Source organism: Fomitopsis serialis (genome assembly GCF_022376445.1).
Source record: "Fomitopsis serialis strain Sig1Antser10 chromosome Unknown B0H18scaffold_94, whole genome shotgun sequence".
Classification (NCBI taxonomy): Eukaryota; Fungi; Basidiomycota; class Agaricomycetes; order Polyporales; family Fomitopsidaceae; genus Fomitopsis; species Fomitopsis serialis.
Genome location: NW_025955054.1, coordinates 133,841 through 151,698, shown reverse-complemented (window position 1 = coordinate 151,698; position 17,858 = coordinate 133,841). Strand labels below are relative to the sequence as shown.

General features: G+C 57.9%; 6 protein-coding genes across 6 annotated transcripts; 5 read left to right on the top strand and 1 right to left on the bottom strand.

Moving 5' to 3' along the window:
* Positions 1-802: 802 nt before the first annotated feature.
* Positions 803-1,100, top strand: B0H18DRAFT_1123300 (uncharacterized protein; the record flags this gene model as incomplete). Its single annotated transcript, XM_048034671.1, has 2 exons — positions 803-967; positions 1,026-1,100. The coding sequence occupies 2 exons, from the start codon at positions 803-805 to the stop codon at positions 1,098-1,100; spliced, it is 240 nt and encodes a 79-aa protein (XP_047888718.1).
* A 186-nt stretch (positions 1,101-1,286) lies between these two features.
* On the top strand, positions 1,287-2,724 carry B0H18DRAFT_883206 (Acetokinase family-domain-containing protein; the record flags this gene model as incomplete). Its single annotated transcript, XM_048040959.1, has 4 exons — positions 1,287-1,663; positions 1,718-1,902; positions 1,954-1,994; positions 2,044-2,724. 4 exons carry the CDS (start codon positions 1,287-1,289, stop codon positions 2,722-2,724), a joined length of 1,284 nt encoding a protein of 427 aa, XP_047888717.1.
* Positions 2,725-3,202: 478 nt separating this feature from the next.
* On the top strand, positions 3,203-6,049 carry B0H18DRAFT_883201 (uncharacterized protein; the record flags this gene model as incomplete). The annotated part of the gene is made up of 5 exons (XM_048040958.1): positions 3,203-3,772; positions 3,827-3,998; positions 4,428-5,504; positions 5,604-5,868; positions 5,926-6,049. 5 exons carry the CDS (start codon positions 3,203-3,205, stop codon positions 6,047-6,049), a joined length of 2,208 nt encoding a protein of 735 aa, XP_047888716.1.
* A 4,099-nt stretch (positions 6,050-10,148) lies between these two features.
* Positions 10,149-11,510, bottom strand: B0H18DRAFT_684834 (uncharacterized protein). The gene is made up of 5 exons (XM_048039167.1): positions 11,148-11,510; positions 10,915-11,068; positions 10,629-10,736; positions 10,366-10,503; positions 10,149-10,310 (listed from the first exon to the last, which is right to left on the bottom strand). Exons 1-5 carry the CDS (start codon positions 11,468-11,470, stop codon positions 10,272-10,274), a joined length of 762 nt encoding a protein of 253 aa, XP_047888715.1. The 5' UTR covers positions 11,471-11,510; the 3' UTR covers positions 10,149-10,271.
* A 131-nt stretch (positions 11,511-11,641) lies between these two features.
* On the top strand, positions 11,642-14,527 carry B0H18DRAFT_1032926 (uncharacterized protein; the record flags this gene model as incomplete). Its single annotated transcript, XM_048030146.1, has 5 exons — positions 11,642-12,321; positions 12,357-12,895; positions 12,922-14,098; positions 14,123-14,144; positions 14,190-14,527. The coding sequence occupies exons 1-5, from the start codon at positions 11,938-11,940 to the stop codon at positions 14,525-14,527; spliced, it is 2,460 nt and encodes an 819-aa protein (XP_047888714.1). The 5' UTR covers positions 11,642-11,937.
* Positions 14,528-15,093: 566 nt separating this feature from the next.
* B0H18DRAFT_1032923 (uncharacterized protein) lies at positions 15,094-16,203 on the top strand (the record flags this gene model as incomplete). Its single annotated transcript, XM_048030145.1, has 3 exons — positions 15,094-15,459; positions 15,521-15,615; positions 15,861-16,203. Coding segments are annotated over 3 exons (804 nt in total), but the record flags the coding sequence as incomplete, so codon positions are not given.
* Positions 16,204-17,858: the final 1,655 nt, after the last annotated feature.

The window sequence follows — 17,858 nt, the reverse complement described above, 5'->3', positions numbered from 1 at the left end:
TCTTGCCTGTTTGCCCGGCTGCCTTCTCGCCCGGCATCCCACTTTCTCGCCTGTCCAGTTTCTCTCCCACTCGCCCGCCCTCTGAGTTATCTTCCCGTCTCTGTCTTCTGACCGCCTGCTCTGTCGTCAACCAGCCAATTTCGAGTCGCAGAATGTCAAGCCACTAGTGTCGTCCCAACCAGCCCGCGAGCACAGATCTAGAGTTGTTCAGCTGAATGATCACTGCCAGCCATTCTGCTACCCGCTCCATCCGGCACCGCTGGAAGTGGTACAAGACCACCATCACCTCTCTCGGCCACTCAACGTTCACCTGGCCACCTCTTGTTTTCTTCCTTGCTCTACCACTCGGCTCTGGCAACGTCTGGTAGCGCCCACGCGAATCTGCTGGTACGCAAGTCAGTCATGCGACCAAGACTTGTACAACGCGCGCACAAGTGCAGTGTCGACCGAGGCGACCGTGCGACCCACAAGGAACCTGGAAGGAGAAGGATGAGAGGAGAGCGCGTAGAGAAGAGCGAAGACTCGATATTGTAAGGTATGCCCCTACTAGATGTACCCGCCGCCGCCATTGGGACCGTCGCCAGTCGTAGCATGCATATATCGACGACTGAGATGTCCGTCGTGGGCCCTGCTGGCCAAGAAGACGGCACTTCCGTCACTCGGGACGACTTATATGTCATACCTGATGCTACATACGGCAACACGTTGGCCGTGTATCGCTGCGCGTCTGGCGTTTTTTGACACAGTTGTGTGAGTGCGCCGAACCTTAAGCTTGATGTACACACTAACGACGAAGATCAAGATGACAACACGCACTAGTGCTTCTCTACTCATCGTCGAGTTTGCAACTTACTCACGCAGCCCCGTCATCGCGGTCTCCATCCTCACCGGCGAGGCGGTCAACCGGTCTGTCGTTGCTGATGTCCCGAACTCGCCCAACCTCAACTCCGGGGTCCCCCCTCCCCTCGTAAGTTCTCAGGTGCCATGAACCGTCTCATCGCTACTGACAGTCTTCCAATCCCCAGCCGGTGTCCGCAGCGGCACCGGATCAGCCCTGCCAGTGGGCAGCCATCACCTCTCACATCCACCGTGCTGGATGAGCATCTCGACGTACATACTGCAGTCCACGCATTCGCGCATGCTGGACGCGTGCTGCAGTGACATTAGGTCGCAGTCATCAGCATAAGAGGTACGCAACGCTGAGCGACGTCTCCACGCACTCAACAACGCAACACCAGCCATGCCCGAGCATCGCCCACCGAAGAGCGGTCTCATCCTCGCCGTGAATGTGGGTCGTCTTCCTGAAGATATCCCTCTACCGCCGCGCTGACGAACGTGCGGAAAGCTCAGGACAGGACGTCGTCGAGCTGCTCCTGACGTCTAGCATCACGAACATCTCGTCACCAACCGCCTCCTTCACCTTCAAACTCGCGTCTCACAATGAAGGACGCGAGGCAAAGAAAGAGTCTGTAGACAGGATCAAGGACCACGCAGCTGCGTTCGCCTACTTCCTCGAGCATCTGAAGAACGAGAGCAAGATCAAACGGGAGTCCATCGTGCACGTCTGCCATCGTGTCGTGCATGGCGGTGACTACTTTGAGCCTGTAATCATCAACTCGGAGAGCTACCAACATATTGAGAACCTGTCTGATCTCGCTCCACTGTGAGTAGTTCGCTTGTTCGATACGTACGGACGTGCGAGTGATTGTCTATGCAGCCACAACGGCGCTGCGCTCTCAGTCATGAAGAGCGCCATCGACTCTCTTCCGAAGGCGAGCTCTATCGCATACTTTGATACCTCGTTCCACAGGTCGATACCCCTGCACGTCGCTCGCTATGCGATCAATCCGGAGGTTGCCCATAAGCGCGGACGGAAGAAGTACGGCTTCCGTGGCCCGAGTTGTGAGTGCGAGAGCCATTGCGTTGAATGTCACCATTGAGCCACGTCCCCAGATGCATACATCCTCGGTGCTGTTGGTCATTATCTGCAAAAGGTGTGTCATCTGCTCGGTGTACTTAAACTGCAACCTCACATTCGCCTAGGACACGTCCGCTCTCAACCTCATCGTCATGCACCTCGGTTCCGGGGCCAGCATCTGTGCCATCCGGAACGGACAGTCTCTCGATACGTCCATGGGGCTCACGCCCGTCTCTGGCCTCCCGGGCGCGACACGTAGCGGGCTTGTCGACTTGTCCCTCATCTTCCACTACAGGAACCGCGCTGTATGGATCACCCACGACCAAACTGTCGACGTGCGTGTCACGCAGGCCGAGGAGATCCTCAACACCGAGTCGGGGTGGAAGGCGCTCACCGGGACGTCGGATTTCAATGAGGTCGTGAAGAACATGCAGGAGCACTTGCAGCAGCAGGGGGCAATGAAGGGCAGGGATGTCGTGGACTGGCAGAGCAAGGCCACGTGGAAGCTCAAGTTTGATCTGTTCCGAGTCGTGGACAGGAGGCTGGGCGGGAGGGCGGACGCAATCGTCTTCTCTGGTGGCATTGACGAGCGGAGCGCCGAGCTTCGGGAGGCCGTCGTGCGGAGTTCAGAGTGTCTTCGCTCCCGGCTCGACGAGGCGGCCAACGTGAAAGTGAGCCAGCAGGAAGGCGTGGTTGTCAGCGCGGGTAAGAGGACAGACTTGGATGTCTGGCGTGTATTGGTGTGTAGGATAGATGAGCAGGTGGGCAACAGCCTGTGGTCCCTAGTACTGGCAATGTACTGCTAATAGAATAGTGTGGTCAATGGGAGACTTCCTATAGCATACCAACAAAATCAGCATAGAACCACGTAGGTAACATTGATGCACTTTCTTAACTTGTTTCAAGCAGTAAAGGTAAGCGTGCACTCGTGGACAAGGGACCCAAGGTTAGTGGGTAGCTTTTATGACATGAGAGGCTTTTGGCATCCTTGGTGCACTTGAAAGAACAGGGAAATCCCATATTTACTTGGCAAGTATGGCATATTCCTTACAAGTGCACTCAAGAGAAATGGGTTTTTCCTGATGAAGCTGTCCCCAAAGGGCAGCTGCCTCTTTGGGTAGTGAGCACGGCGCCTCGCTTATACATGAGCGAGTGGCGGCTCATGTATGAGGAGCAGCCCGCGGTAAGTACAGGCCTTTCATGTATACACCCTTTTGCGCTAACTACAGGTATTCTATACATAGGCCTGCCAGCACCTGGTGCCATGTCATCTCGGACACGTCCATGCTCCCCGAGTCCCCTGCACGAACTGTTGCAGATCGTCGTTGCAAGGACAAAGCTGATCGTGATCGGGCTCGTCGCCTCGAGGAAGAAGCTGCAGAACAGGAGCGTTCAGCAATCTGTCAAGCCGCATGCGAACAGGCCCTTGCAATACTCGAGGAGGCGAACGTACCTTTTATTGAACTCCTTCGCCTCGTGTCTGACCCCAGTGGTTATCGCAGAAAGGAAAGGTACTGGGGTCTATTCCGGGACCGAGTCGGTGTTGTCGAGGTGCTGGATATGTGGGTCTCTTCGCAAAATAGTGCAACAGGAAGAGAGACCGTTCGCGAGTGGGCCTCTGCATACATCGCTCGACTGGTAGCTCGCGAAGGTCATGCAGTGTGCAAGGACGGCTTCCTGCGTACCGAAAAAAAGGAGATCAACGAACACTTTGCATTGGACTTCAGCCTCGAGGCATTAGCCGGAGATCTCGAGGATATTTGTCCATTGATGATGGATCTGTTGTCCGCCTTCAGTACATCCACAAGGCAGAAACAAAAGAGCACCGCGACGAGTCTGCAACGGCACCAAAATGTGAGTACATACTGAAGCTCAGCACGCCGGATGTGTACTCACAATCGGCTTTAGTATCTCACCACGAGCGCACTCATCTGTCTCAGTGCACGCAGTCAGAAGAATAACTACGCGCGCAATGTCTTTGGGCTGTACGCGTACACTTCGGGGGCGAAATGCCAGATGATCGAGCTGCTGTCACATCTTGGGTTGTGCAGTAGCTACAATACCCTCACCGGAAACCTCGGTGATGACACCCTGGACCCGGAGGATCCCACGGAACTTGCACAGTCAGAGACTACACCTGCTAGCGACACAGAAAGCTCAGAATCCGAGCTATCGGACAGTGACAATGACGACTCACCTAACCGCCCGCGCCCTTCAAATCCAGAACCCGATTCCCCTGCACCATCGACTCTTCCGAGGCAACCTCATACAACTGTTCCACCAGGCGGTCTCATCAATCCACCCGACGGACCCGTCGATCCACTAGATCCACCACCCCTTCACAATCCACCATCGCATAGACCCTCTCCGATTCACGCGCAAGAGCCGTCACCTGCAAACTCGGACGATCTTCTCTGGGCCCAGGTCGATGAGCTTCGAGGTACTGAGCAAGGAGATAGAGGTGCCGAAATCCTGGCCGCCCTTGATGACCTTCGTGCTGAGAGTCGAGGTAGTGGCCAGCAAGAAGATGGCGGGAAGGACAACTCCAAGAATACGGTGAAGAAGAAGCGAGTCAAGGGCATTCTCAAGCGCCTCTCGGATGCGTGTCGACGCGCTGCACGTGCTAACGCATCGACACGTCTCGTCGCGTTTGTATACGACAATATCAACATGGTCTTCCGTGTCGCTGAGCAGACGATTGGTCGAAAGGACACACAGGAGAACGGCACATGCGCCACGGCATTTGAGCTATACGGTGCGACTGAAGATGCCATGCAGTGTGCGGACCTCATGGCAGGGATTGTCAATGCGCCGCCACTCGGTCGTAATGATGTGCTCTTCACGCCTCAGGAGAGCCTCGACTTCAAAAGGATTCTCCAACACATTGTTCTCCAAATCATCGTGACACACGGCGGTGACAATTTTTCACGCTTCACGAAGGATGTCGAGGGCTTTGGCCCACTGCTTGAGACGCGCATCCCTCTTCATCAGACCCGAATCTTTCCACTGCCATCCATGAAGATTGACGAATCAACCATCGTTGGCAATGCAGACCTGACGAAGACTATCCTTGCAGAACTGGGGCAGGACATGGGGGCAGACGGTTTTGGTGATGTTGTCCGGGTCATTGCTGGCGACCAGCTATCCATTGCACGTCTTCGTTCACTCGCGAAGAATCGTGCTGGCCATGACAACTTCACAAACTCTTACCTCTGGGCTGTCACAATGCCTGGACTGTTCCACTATAAGATGGCAGGCTCACATGGTGTTATGGAGCTACACTACGGCAAGACCACGAGTCATCGTAACCCCGGTTCACTGGCCTTCCACAACACTGTACTCGACCGCAAGCCGATCACCCTCACAAGCCTCCCACCCTTCCGCGTCTGTCAAGATCTCATCTACGTCTCGTTGTATGCACGGGTCCTCGTATGCCTAGAGGCAGTCAGCGCATGCGAGTCTCTCGATGACTACGCGACGCATGTGTCATGGACGCGGCTCCAGGAACACACAGCCGAGATCGTCGACCACTACACAGACGGCCGTACAGTGGGCCGCCTACGCACGGCTCGTGCGGCCGAAGCACGTCGCATGGCCACCGAGGCTGTTGAGGGTGGGTCCAGCAACGAGCCATCCTCGTCAGGTGAAGGTGTCCGTCGTAGTACTGTGACAGAGGCGGCGACAGCAAGCGGTCAGCCAAATAACCACGAGGCTGAACAGCACATACCGAGGGAAGGTGATATGGTGTACGAGAATGCATTGCTCTTCATGCGTGATTCTCTAGTTCTGCGTGCCTTGACAAATGCAATCAAAATGGGTGTATCGGGACGCATAGTGTTAATACTCAAGGCGTTGGCGTTGATCTATCGCGGATCTGGACGAACAAAGTATGCTCAGGAGGTATTATTCTTGATACACAACTTAACTCACGTCTGGCCGGAGGGACTACGGTGCGTCTATCGACCTCATCAATCACAGTCACTCACCTGATCAGATATGCTGCCCAGGAAAATTGTCTTGAACAACTGGCTCGTGAACCCGACGGGCAAACCAGATTCGTGGGTCGAAGTCGACCTCTTGCAGGAGCATATGAATTTCTGGATTAAGGTGAGTTTTACAAAGCTAGTGTAACGACCCAGTTCACACCCGCAGATACGCTGTATCCAATCTCTATTCAAGAGAAGTCTACAGACTATGTGTATCGTTAGGCAGTGATTAAAGGGTAGTTCGAGACTACAGGAAGTGCGCTGGCGCGCCATACGAGGGGAGTACAAACATAAGCAAACAGCATATAGATAAGATATCCCATATCGGGTAGGTTGTGATGACATCCAAATAGGCCCGTTACACTCTCCCCCACTGGACTCGTCTCACGAGTCCCAGCAAAAGACAATGAAGATAACATACTATGCTTGTCTTCTTGTAGCAGAGTACTCACATCAGGTCCAGGTAGGATAGACTGTGGGCCGGGTCTCGGAACTCAGTAATCCATGTGGCATCCACAGGGTCTCTGTGAATTAACCACATCCCAAACGGACCTGAAGTAGAGCAGTCCATGTAGTGAACATCCCAAATGGATGTACACAGCATGATCTCATCGGGGTTGAGTATGTTCAACCATCGATGGTAGAACATACTGCAACAGGTATGAGAAGACATACAAGGAGAGAAAACATACTATATCGTGCCAGCATACTACTTGCCTGCACCTGAACATCCAACAAGTTCAGGAATGCAGGTAGTCTCGAAGAAAGAAGAACATGGCACGACCACGAGAGGGGTCTACATCCACAACATCCTCTCGCACACACAAGGTTGAACCCTCGTGTACACGATGGGTGGTGGGAAATGGTCTCGCCATGTACATTGAGGACAGAACTCAACGTACTCGACGAGCACATGGTGTAGACACCTCGATCAACGTGCTTCCGTGCGCATTGATCACGGTCGTCGCGAGAGATGAAGCCGCGGGTATGACATGTGTCGCATGTGCTTCGGTACATGGGCTCGACGTATACACTGAGCGAGATGCTCGATGTACGCGACGAGCGAGCCATGGTGGGCGAAATGGACACGTCAGTCGTGCCCGATCGCGCGCCGACTGTGTCGCAGCGGATCGCAGGACATGGTCACTGTGATGACATGCCCGTTGACCATGCGAACCCGCACCTCTACCGTGTCGCTGACCATAGTAGTTGCAACAGACATGTTGGACGCGCTCTCGGGTACGTCCGACATGTTGTTGTTGCTGCGGTCGGCGATGACGACGAGCATCGAGCTCGTCGTACTGCATAGCGGCGACGAGGGAGGTAGCGGCGGCGGCAAGAGGACAGGCGGCGGCGGTACTAGTCGCGGCGGTGGCGACGAGACAGGCGATGGTGAGTCTCGAGTTTCCGATTCTTGCGTCTCGAAAACGGTACCCGTACCGGTCCCTTCCCCCTCCTCCGTCTTGATTTTAACACCAGCATGAATTATAGTGACCGACGAGGTCACCATAGCTCCATGTAATGGTGCGACGGTAGGTGGTAGTAGTCCGGGTACTTCGCAGAGTACACCGGGGGAGGTACACTTCTTCGTAGCATTGCGCACGTCGAGCCAGCTACTGCTCGACGTACCCAATGTTCGGAGTACGTTTGATGGTTGGAATGCGCCCGCGGTACTCGAATGTACGTTGCGCACGCTGTGGGGAGTGCCTCCCACATAGGCCCGGACAGTACGTATATCGCTTATTTTGGGCTATCTGGTCAGTGCCGTTCCCTCCGAGCACATTGACAGCCTTCGCTATTCCTTCCGATACCCCATCTCTACTGTACTTGATGGACTTCGCGCGATTTCGCATTACTTACCATATATAGCAAGTACCTACTATTAGTCAGCTTCGGCGGCATACAGTGCCACGAAGACTTGTACATACCTTAGTTCTCCCCCCTCCGAATCTAGGCAACTACGAGCACAGCTCGTCTCACTGCTATCACATTTTCTGGAGTTGGGGGGCATCTCCCCGAGTTGGTCATTAGCGACCTAGTCGGGCCATCGAGAATCATTCGGACGGAAGCAGTGCCACGTAGTTGGGGCAACACCAGTACTACGAGATCAGGGCAAGTCGGAGGGAGTACAGGTTAGGCCAAGGACTCGCGGAACGAGCTTAGGAACCAGCGGAAGAAGAATACGAACCAGCGGAAGGAAGACAGGATCCAGCAAAACGAGGACAGCGACCTGCGGAACGAGCTTAGCGACTAAGGAACAGAGCTGGCCTACTCCGCAACGAGCCGAGCGACTACGAGAGTTCAGAATAGGACGTCGGAACGGGTACAAGGAGATAGAACGAGAACGAGAACACGGAACGAGCACGAGATTGAACGCGGTACGACTCGGAGCCGTTGACTGGAAGCGAGGTTGAGGATACGAAGCACGGAAGAGGCGAGGGAGCAGCGGAACGAGTCAGGACTCAGGATGACAGCTGTAGACGAGGCCTGGAGGACCGAGGATAGGGACAGCGAGCCAGAGGTTTGGCAACGAGGTCCGTCTTTGGCACTACTCCCCTCCGAGATGCATATTCCCCCGTTTCGACACACCCTCCCTTCATCCTGGAAGCCATGGATTGGCCCGCCCCTCGAACATCGCGCCCGGGGGTACTACACTCCCGAGCCACACAACTGGAGCCCACCGCGAGGGGTGGTACCCTATTCGTGCTTCTTCCGCTCCGCCTACAGCTTCGCGTCATCGCACCCACAGCACAGGCGAGCATACACAATCCACTCCATTCATTTCCCATACACTACGTGTACATCATCTATGGATCGAAGGCCCGCGTGCGATCCCGCTACGGCCAAAGTCACTTCCGGGACTGTGTACAGGCAAGGCAACATTTATTTCCTCCATTACCAGTCCACCATGACAGTGCATGTGGAATCGACGCCAACGCGCGAAGCGGACGTAGTCGCGAGATCGACCGGCGCGACGGTACGGTTCAGGTCCATCACGGACTCGGCGACTGGCTATCTCGGAGACGACCGCACGTACGCACTCGACGCCCTCTTCACGGCCTCAGCATCTGCAACCCAGATCTACGAGCAAGCTACGGGACGCGCGACTGTGACCTTCGAGCCAGTTACAGCACATACAGGCGACGGTCATCTTGCGATGCACACACTCGGCACCATCGCCCAGTCGACGGAGACGCGGAACCACGGCGTTCACGAGGCTCGACCGGCCGCACGCTCGAGCATTGCTGCGGACGGACAGACACTGGAGGCGACGCCATGTATACAGGAGCGAGTTCCCGCGCGTACGGGCAGCGACTTAGTCGAGGACACCTCTCGCGGTACTGGCAGGACAGCCGACCCTGACGCCCACGTCACCGTACGCTCGCATGTTCACCGAGGCAGCTCACTGACACTTCGAGACTTCTGGAGTGGAGTATCAAGTCTTACGGCGAGGAAACACGACGGAGGTACCCAGTATGAGGGCCTGACCATGACAACGGGGCCCGGGACGAACATGAGCAGCGACAATTCAAGCACTCAAGAGCAAGCACTTGGATTCGGAAGCACGCGCAGAGGAGGAACTGCCGGTTCGCGGGGGCGACACGCGATGAATAGACGGAGTAGCTGGGAGGTGTATGCGGGTAATGCGAGCTCTATGACACAGATGTCTATGGCTACGACAGGCGGTGGTTTGCCCCTACTCGACGACTCCTTCTGCAACACGTCACGTATAACGGCAACGATGTCCGAGCCCGGAGTCGACAGGCGCATGGGAAGGGGACCCGCCACCTTCCAGAAGCGGTTAAGCGAATCAGCACCTTCGGAACCAGGCATCAGTACCACGAGTCAGGAGCAAGAGAAGACGCACCCGGCGGGCCGATCCGAACAAAGTCAGAGCCCTATAGCAACGAGTGGATGGCGGGACGAGCAATGTGCTCCGCTAGAATCAATATACTTGTCGAGCTTGTCGGGCATGTACGAGCGCGCCACGACGGGAGATGAGCGAGCGACTTCGGAGGGCGGAGCCTGTCGAGCGATGATCAGCCTCGGCATACTGAAAACTGCGAGCCACGAGAGCTGGAGCGAACGTTCAACCTGCAGGTCCTGGAGTCCAGCGAGTAACCGAGCACGCGAGCGCAGGATCCAGGGATCAGGGCCAACGAGCGTGACCAGCATCGGAGGCAAGGATATGCGCAAGCAAGAGGGGCACACGCGGGAGGCGAGCGAGCAGACGCCATTGGACAAGGTGCAGACCGCGACCGAGACGTACACGGTCGACCGCCGTGAGTACAAGGCGCACCACCACGGTGCGGAGATAGAGGAAGAGATCAGGAATCTGCTGGCGGCGCCCAGACGAGTCTCCACGGTCAAAGACGATTACCCGCGGCCGGAGGAGCAAACGGGAACTGAAACACGGGCATCAGGACGGGCGCGAGAAGTGATTACGGAGGTTAGACTCACCGGTGGAATCGCTGGGAGCGACGCGTGTCTTGCAGCGGTCGGTCGCCGACACAGGAGCCCGTTCAGCGAGGTACTGGTACCGACGCGAGGAGATCGAGGAGGAACGGATGTGCCGTACCTAGTCGACCAAGTGCGGACCTATGAGTACTCGAGGGTAAGCGACATCGAACGAGAGAACGACGAGAGAATGGGGACTCCTGGACGCGGGACAGGCGGGGTGTCGAGCGAGCGATACGAGCCAGGACCACGGGCGAGACACTCACGGCGGGCGGGGTTTGTATGCAAGGATCTAGCGACGACGGGCATCGCGCAAGGCCGGGATTCCGACGGCGAGCTAGGCCGTGGCGAGAAGAGGATGGCGGGTGGTGAGGCTTCAAGCGCAGCCATTAGCGCGTGCAGCGGGGAAGAGAAGGAGGTCGGCGAGTTCCTGGCGGCGGGAAGACGAGTCTTCAAAACCGGAAACGACTGGCGGCGGCTGTACCAGCAAGCTGCACGGGCGACACAGGCGACTAGGCGGGTCGCGACAACAGCGTTAAAGGATAAGCGTACCGGGGGATGCATAACGACAAGCCGTCCACTTTCCTCGCAAGCCGAAGACTCGACATCAACTCCACGAGGCGCACCAAGCATGCAGGCGGAGGGAACGCACGCGTCAGACGTCCGGCAAGATACCCTGGTGCGAGATGGCGGGACGGCGGACGTGCTTGATACGCGCAAGCGGAGGAGCGACAGGTGCAGGCGTTCAGACGGGTCGTGATTCGAGCGACGGAGACTACGCTCACCTATGGGATCTCCTCCACCGACTACGCGTACCCCGGACATTCACCTCCCTCTGCGAGGTCTGCCCTGCGCGTGCAGGAGCATGCGACGAGCGCGTTCGAGCTCGGAGTTGACGACACACCCGTTTCGAGCACACAGCGGAGCGGTGATGGACGCGACAGCGGCGGGGACCGTGTTGACTTGGGAATGATTCAACAAGGCACCATGGTCGCGATGGACGAGAGAGAGTACGACGAGAGCTGGCGCGAGGATCACAGGCAGGGAGAGTCGGTGGAGGGAGGACTTCGGGGTCCGGGAGAGACGATCGCTCAAGCGCCCGAACCATGGTCTGCACAGCCTGCCGGCGTCTCGCTGGTCGCTCGAGTCGAAGCTTTGGCGCGTGTATTCTCGCACTCCCCGCATATCCTCAATACTAGCAGTTTTCCCGCGCATGGTTCTATCTGGCGAGGCGCAGAAGGCGCGACGGTTAAGGACTACCTCATGGCAAGATCGGACTCGGAGGAAACAGCGCGTAAGGTTCAAGACTCAGTAGACCCATATCGGCACGAAGCGAGCGCTCGTAGCCAGCAATTCAATGGTGCGCAGAGTGTCCACGCGCTTTCGGAGCACTGCGCAGATGGGCAAGGACGACCTGAACCTGAGAGGGCGGAGAGACAAGCGATACTTAGCACATGTGAGTTATCGGAGTACTCCCGGGTGAACGGACGCGATGCAGAAGGCCCGGGCGTGGATGAGCATTCGCTCAAGTGCAAGCCGACGGGCTCGGCAGTCGCAGGCTTGCTGTCGGAGGGAATGGTCGGTCAAGGTCCGGTTGCAACGCAGGAACCATCGGTGAGGCAGGCGCGCAAGGATCGTTATTCGCAGGACGAGTGCTACACGGACCTGAGTACATCGCGCGGGTCTGTTCGGGCAGTCGAGGTCAAGAAGATCTACGGCGACGGTAGCTACTACAGACGGACAGTGCGAACCATCGCGCGCGCAGGAGAGCCGTGTCATATCCGCCCTCCAGCGACGCCGAGCCAGTACATTGCGTCGGACCGAATGGAGCGCGAAGGTTGGACGGCGAGCGTTGAGAGTCGGGCAGCTACGAACGAGATACAGGCGAGCTCCCAGGATGACACATGCCGGAGGCAACGAAGAGAGCGAACGGGATACCGAGACACGTCGGGACGAAGGGTTGCAGGCAGGGACAGCGAGCGGGAGCTACGGAGGAGCACGAGGAAGCGACGCAGACGTGGGTATGCGCGTCGACGAGCGACATCGCCGCGGAATACAGGAGAGTCGCAGTGATGGGCAGTAAGCAAGCCGCGGAAGGAACAGCTAGCGAACCTCGGTATCGGGAGCGTGCGGGCGCGGAACGGACGGACCTGGGGCTAGATGAACGAGGTACCCAGCATAGAGGGAACCATGGAGATCGGAGGACGGAGGACGGGAGCGAGAAGACGGACAGTCAAACCGCGCCGAGCGTGAGCCTCGAGACTGATCCCTGCCGGAGGGAACGAGGCGAGACCAACGGGTTTGTGGAGTCCACAAGACGAGAGGGAGAAGAAGCCGATTGCCAGGATGTCCAGCGACAGGGCGCAGACCAGACGCGCGTGTCCCGATGGTCAACGGGGATCAGGGGCGAGAACAGACGCGCCAGTAGGCTCCGTACAGGGAACGGTTCGATGTGGATCTACGGGCTACAGGAGGCGAGGTACAAGACTGCCGACAGAGAGGATGCCCGGGCTCGCGACATCGACGCCAGCCTGTCGGAGGAGGCGGAGCAGGGGGGAGAGAACCCAGGGCGACGACCGCTGAAGTGCATGGATCAGGACTGGCGCGGTTCACCACCGGGGTACTAGCCTCTCGAGTCGCGGACAGGATACGCGCCACCTCGTATTCTTTCAGGTCACACAGGGGCCCCAACCGGTTCGCACGGATAACCATCTCTCGACACGCGCTACAGGGAGCGATGGGTGGTATTCGAGCGATCGTAGGAGGTGGTCGTCACACGCGGGGACCGGTACAGCTCCGAGGCAACGAGGAGCGGAGGGAGACGACTCAGAGGCGAATCAAGTGGAACGAGGGCTTGAGACTAGAGCACGGGCGGACGGAGGCTGGCGAAGATCCGGATCTACCGAAGGCGAGTACCAACAGCTCGGCACACGATGAAGAGCGATCCCGGGCGACCGATGTACAGCGGACCGATCGAGCGGGGTGCGTGCGGAAGAAGGTTGATTGTAAGACGAGGGAAGCAGTAGAGGCCCGTGCTCAGGCGGAGGGAAGCATGCGGACGCACCGTGCTGCGTCTAAGTGTAGCGAGGGCGGGTACGTGCCGGAGCGGCCAGAGGAAGATTGCGAGTCCGCAGTCGCGGATGGGCGTGAAACGGGACTACATGCGAATCTGGTCGCGATCAGCCAGCAAGCCGGACCATTCGAGGACGAAGCGGGCGTACCAGCACAGCAAAGCACGATAGGTCGCACGATACCAGCATGCAGCGAGACGAGCAGGAGGATGACCAGGGGCCAGGTCGATGAGCATATGGCAGCGACGGGCAAGTACGCGCCAAGGCCGGTATCGAGCGATGTTCCGTTACGGCGAAACGAGGCCGAGAGAGGGGATGTCTGCGCGGAGAGCATGCAGTGCTGCGGCGCGAGCTTGGAACTGAGACCGGGCGGGCCCGGGGCAACCAGCCAGAGGTTCAGCTGTGGCGGTAGTGTTCCTACGACCAGGCCGCTAGGACCAGCTAACCGGCGATTGTCGTTGGGGACGAACTCAGATACGGGTGGGAAACACGCTGAACGTCAGGGAACAGATGAGTACATGCAGGGGTCAGACGTACCATGGCGAGGACACGCAACAGAGAGCGGAGTACACGCGCAGACGAGCGGGGACTACTCGCGCTCGACAACGGACAGGACCGCGATATCGTGTTGGGATGAAGGAGGGGCTAGCGGAGCAGACGACCTAGTAATGGATGACGGGGACTCAGAGGAAGTTGCTGCACGAGGGGCGGGTAGCACGCAGCACATACCGGGTGACGGGAAGACCGGGGGATCAGTCGATAAGGATGCGGTGACTCACAAGTGCACCGACCATCGCGGGACCCTTCCTACGACCGGGCAGCGAGAACCAGCTGGGTCAGGGATATCGCCGTGGACGCAAGGCGGGTACACGTGGACCGAGGACGACGGAACGGACGAGCACATGCAGGACAGCGAGTGCGCAGTAACACCCTGCAGAGGAACCCGGTCGAGGTCAGTGAGCGAACCGGCAGTCTCGTGGAATCAAGAGGCGTACACGGGGAATGCGCTGCGGCGGACGAGCTTGCAGACGCGCACGGCGATACGGAGCAGCTCGCGAGCTTGGGGCAGCCGGGTAATGGGGAGCCCGGGTTAGGTGATGGACACGCGGGACAAGGTGCGGTGCGGGAGGCAGCGAGACCGGAGGGTCGAGTAAGGGCGCTAGCACGCGAGCCAGAAGACGGACACGCCGGGTGCAAGACTTGGAGAGGGGACAAGCGCATGCAGGGTGGCAATGGCGAGACGGTTTTGCAAGTCAACCTGGTCGAGGTCAGCCAGCAGAGCGGATTCTTCGCGGACGGCGGGGACGTACTGAGGCGTCGAGGCGTGACGGGCAGACGTGTACACGCTCGCGTGAACACAAGCGGGGGCACGAGCTTGAAGCAGAGCAAGAGGCAGCCTGAGGAAGAATGGGCTGGCGATAGCCAGACTCGGGAAGAGACGAGGCGGGACTGGCAAGCATCGGGCGGAACACCGTCAGGGATGCAGAAGGAAGACAGAAGCACGAGAGGGGAGGAAACGGGCACGGACACGGAGGGTGGTAATGGAGTGGTGGGGCAAATCGGGATTGCCGAGACGAGTCGGTCAACCGACCCATTCGCGGGCGTACTGGACATATCGTGGGAGCGATGTACGGCGGAAGATTTGCCACGCCCACTGAGACGGAGGGAGTACGGACGCGCTGGGTGCGGGGAGGCCGGTGGTAGCGAACTGGTGCTACAATCACTGTTTGTGGACATCAGCAAGCGAAACGAACGGTTCACAGACTCCGCAGACATACCAGGGCAAGGACACCGGACAGATAGGCTCGTGTGCGAAGGTAGCAAGGCGAACCAGGGCGCGAGTTTCAAGCCGAGTATGGGGGAGTGGGCTGATGAACGCACCGGCCGTGGCGAAACGTGGGGGGCGACGAGGCGGACAGCCGCAGCGAAAGGGTTGTCGAGCACGCAAAAGGACATCGCGCGCTCCGAGCGTGAAAGGACGAGCGGGAACGCGGAGCAGGGTAGCGAAGGGGACGCGGTACTACTGGTGGGGTTCACGGAGATCTGTCAGCTCGTGAGCCCCTCGGAGGATCCAGGGAACTCACCAGGGCGTCGACGCACGACAGGACAAGGAGCGCCCATGCGGAGCGAGAGGGAACGTCCCCAGAGCTTCGAGCGGAGTAAGGGGAATCACGACAAGGAGGTCCGGCGGCTTACGACACGGCAGAAGGGGAACCGCGAGGATGGAGATGATCAGGAGGACACGAAACAAGGAGGCGGGGAACAGGCGAAATCTACGCACGAGGAACAGCGGGACGTGACCACCGACCAACCGAGCTATGCGCCTGAGGGTACAGGCGGCACGGAAGTCAGTAGGACCAATGACTCACCGGTTGAACTGTGGCAGGGACCGCGAACGGAACACGGCGCGGATGGTCCACAGGTTAGGACGGACAGCTACGAGCCCGAGTCTGCGAGTCAAGACGTACCTGAGGATGCCTGGCTGCTGGGTGACTTTGGCGAGTTCGACGCCGATACACCCGAGGATGACCTCGTCGCATGCTGGCACATTGCGGAGGATCGGCGGCGGCTATGGGGATACCTTCCGCGAACCGAAGCCGAGGCCGCTCTGCGCGAAGTTGAGCAGGCAGATGAATGGACCCGCGAGGACGACACACTGGCACGCACCGTTGACAAGGACAGCGAGCGGAACACATGGCTAGCGCAGTTCCTGGTACACGAGCGCGTACGACTCGGGGTGGAGGTCCCGGATAGCCCAAGGCACCTGTAGCTGGCAGACTGATACATAAACTATTGTCCTTGTAGTACACAGCTCATACATAAATACTGTAGTTCACTGGCTGCCCGAATACGGTAGCCTGATACATGAATTCACTACCCTCTGATACATGAGGCTGTATGTCCTTTGTGCCCTGATACATAGACGAGATCCCCTTATGTAAGCTGCCCCTCTGCGGCTCCTCACGGACTTCCTTAAACAGCACCCGGCCTGTAGACCGGTGAGACCTTACGGGCACCGGGTGGGCACTCAGACCGGAGCGCGATGCAGCCGTTTTGGGCAGCGTCGGCGGTGCTCCCGGGCCTGCCTTGCCACGGCCGCAGACGATCGGGCGGGCGCTCAGACAGGAGCGCGATGCGAGGCTGCCTTTTCGGGCGACGGGCAACGTCGGCGGCCCTCCTGCCTGGCTGCCGCCGCCTGCCGTAGATGATTAGGCTCGCTCATCTGCGCGAGGTTATAATTACTATCCAGGGTGCACAGTGGGTCAGTGCACCTTGTTAAAGTACGACTCTCGCCGGGCGTAGAGCCACGTAGTTGAGCGAAGCGCTAGGTGGCGCGCGGCTGTGCGATAACCATATAGGGATGGTATCGCCACTCACGCAGCGCAGGCGCCTGCTTTGCCCCAATGCGGCGGTTGTGCAAACCTTACCCCTCGTCCCCCTCGTCCACCACCACAGTACACAGCTCTCGTCGTTGCTTTGAATACTGGCTTGATCTCTCACTCCTTGTAACTCGTTGTCGTTCTAGTGCTTTCTCCGCCTCTCAAAAGACCTCTACGACGTCGTGACGGTACTGGTCCCGTGTACGGTGTGCTGTTGCCCATCGACGTGCGTTACTCTCGTCCTTGTCTACCGCCCCTGCCTCATGTCTGAGTGTTTGTACTCTCAAAGACCTGGTATTTTCAGTGAGTTAATAGGGCACTCGGTAAGTTTACAGTGTCTTTTACCCACTTACGTCGCTCACTCACCCTGTCCTATTGGTTTCATTCTTAGGCTTACAATGGCGCCTCGACTGATTAGTACTGTGCCGTACAGTCCGGCATGGTAACTGGCGTACTCATAGGCGTTGCTTGTGTCGCCTACGCGCTCTTTACTGCCCTCTGCTTGTCCGCCTCGCGACTTCGCATCAAGCGTCGTGAGTACTGATTTGATGTCTTGGTGAGCTTCAGATTCTCCCTTGTCATTCGCGGTATAACGTTCATGTTGGAACTGATATTCGTTTAGCACCTCATCCGCCGTCAACCTACATCTCACGCCCATTCACGCCCATGCCCTGCCGACCTCCCACCTATGATTGCACGTATCGGGTGACGCCGTCGACGCCGTAGTGAAGGCGGGACATCTCGGAGAATGATGGAGAACCCTGTACCTATCACACGACATCGCATTCAATTTGTCATTCGCCCGTTGCTGCTCATTGCCATGTATCAACCTGTAGTTCGCTGATGTATGAAGACTCACCTGTGGCTCGATGTATGAAGACTCGCTTGCGGCTTGATGTATAGAGACCCGTCTGCGGCTTGATGTATGAAGACTCGGCTGCAGCTTGATGTATGGCTCATGTATCGCAGGGTCTGTCGTCTCATACATGAAAGTCCTGTTGTCTTATGTATGAAGGCTGTCAATTGTCTCGTAAGTCGTAAGCTC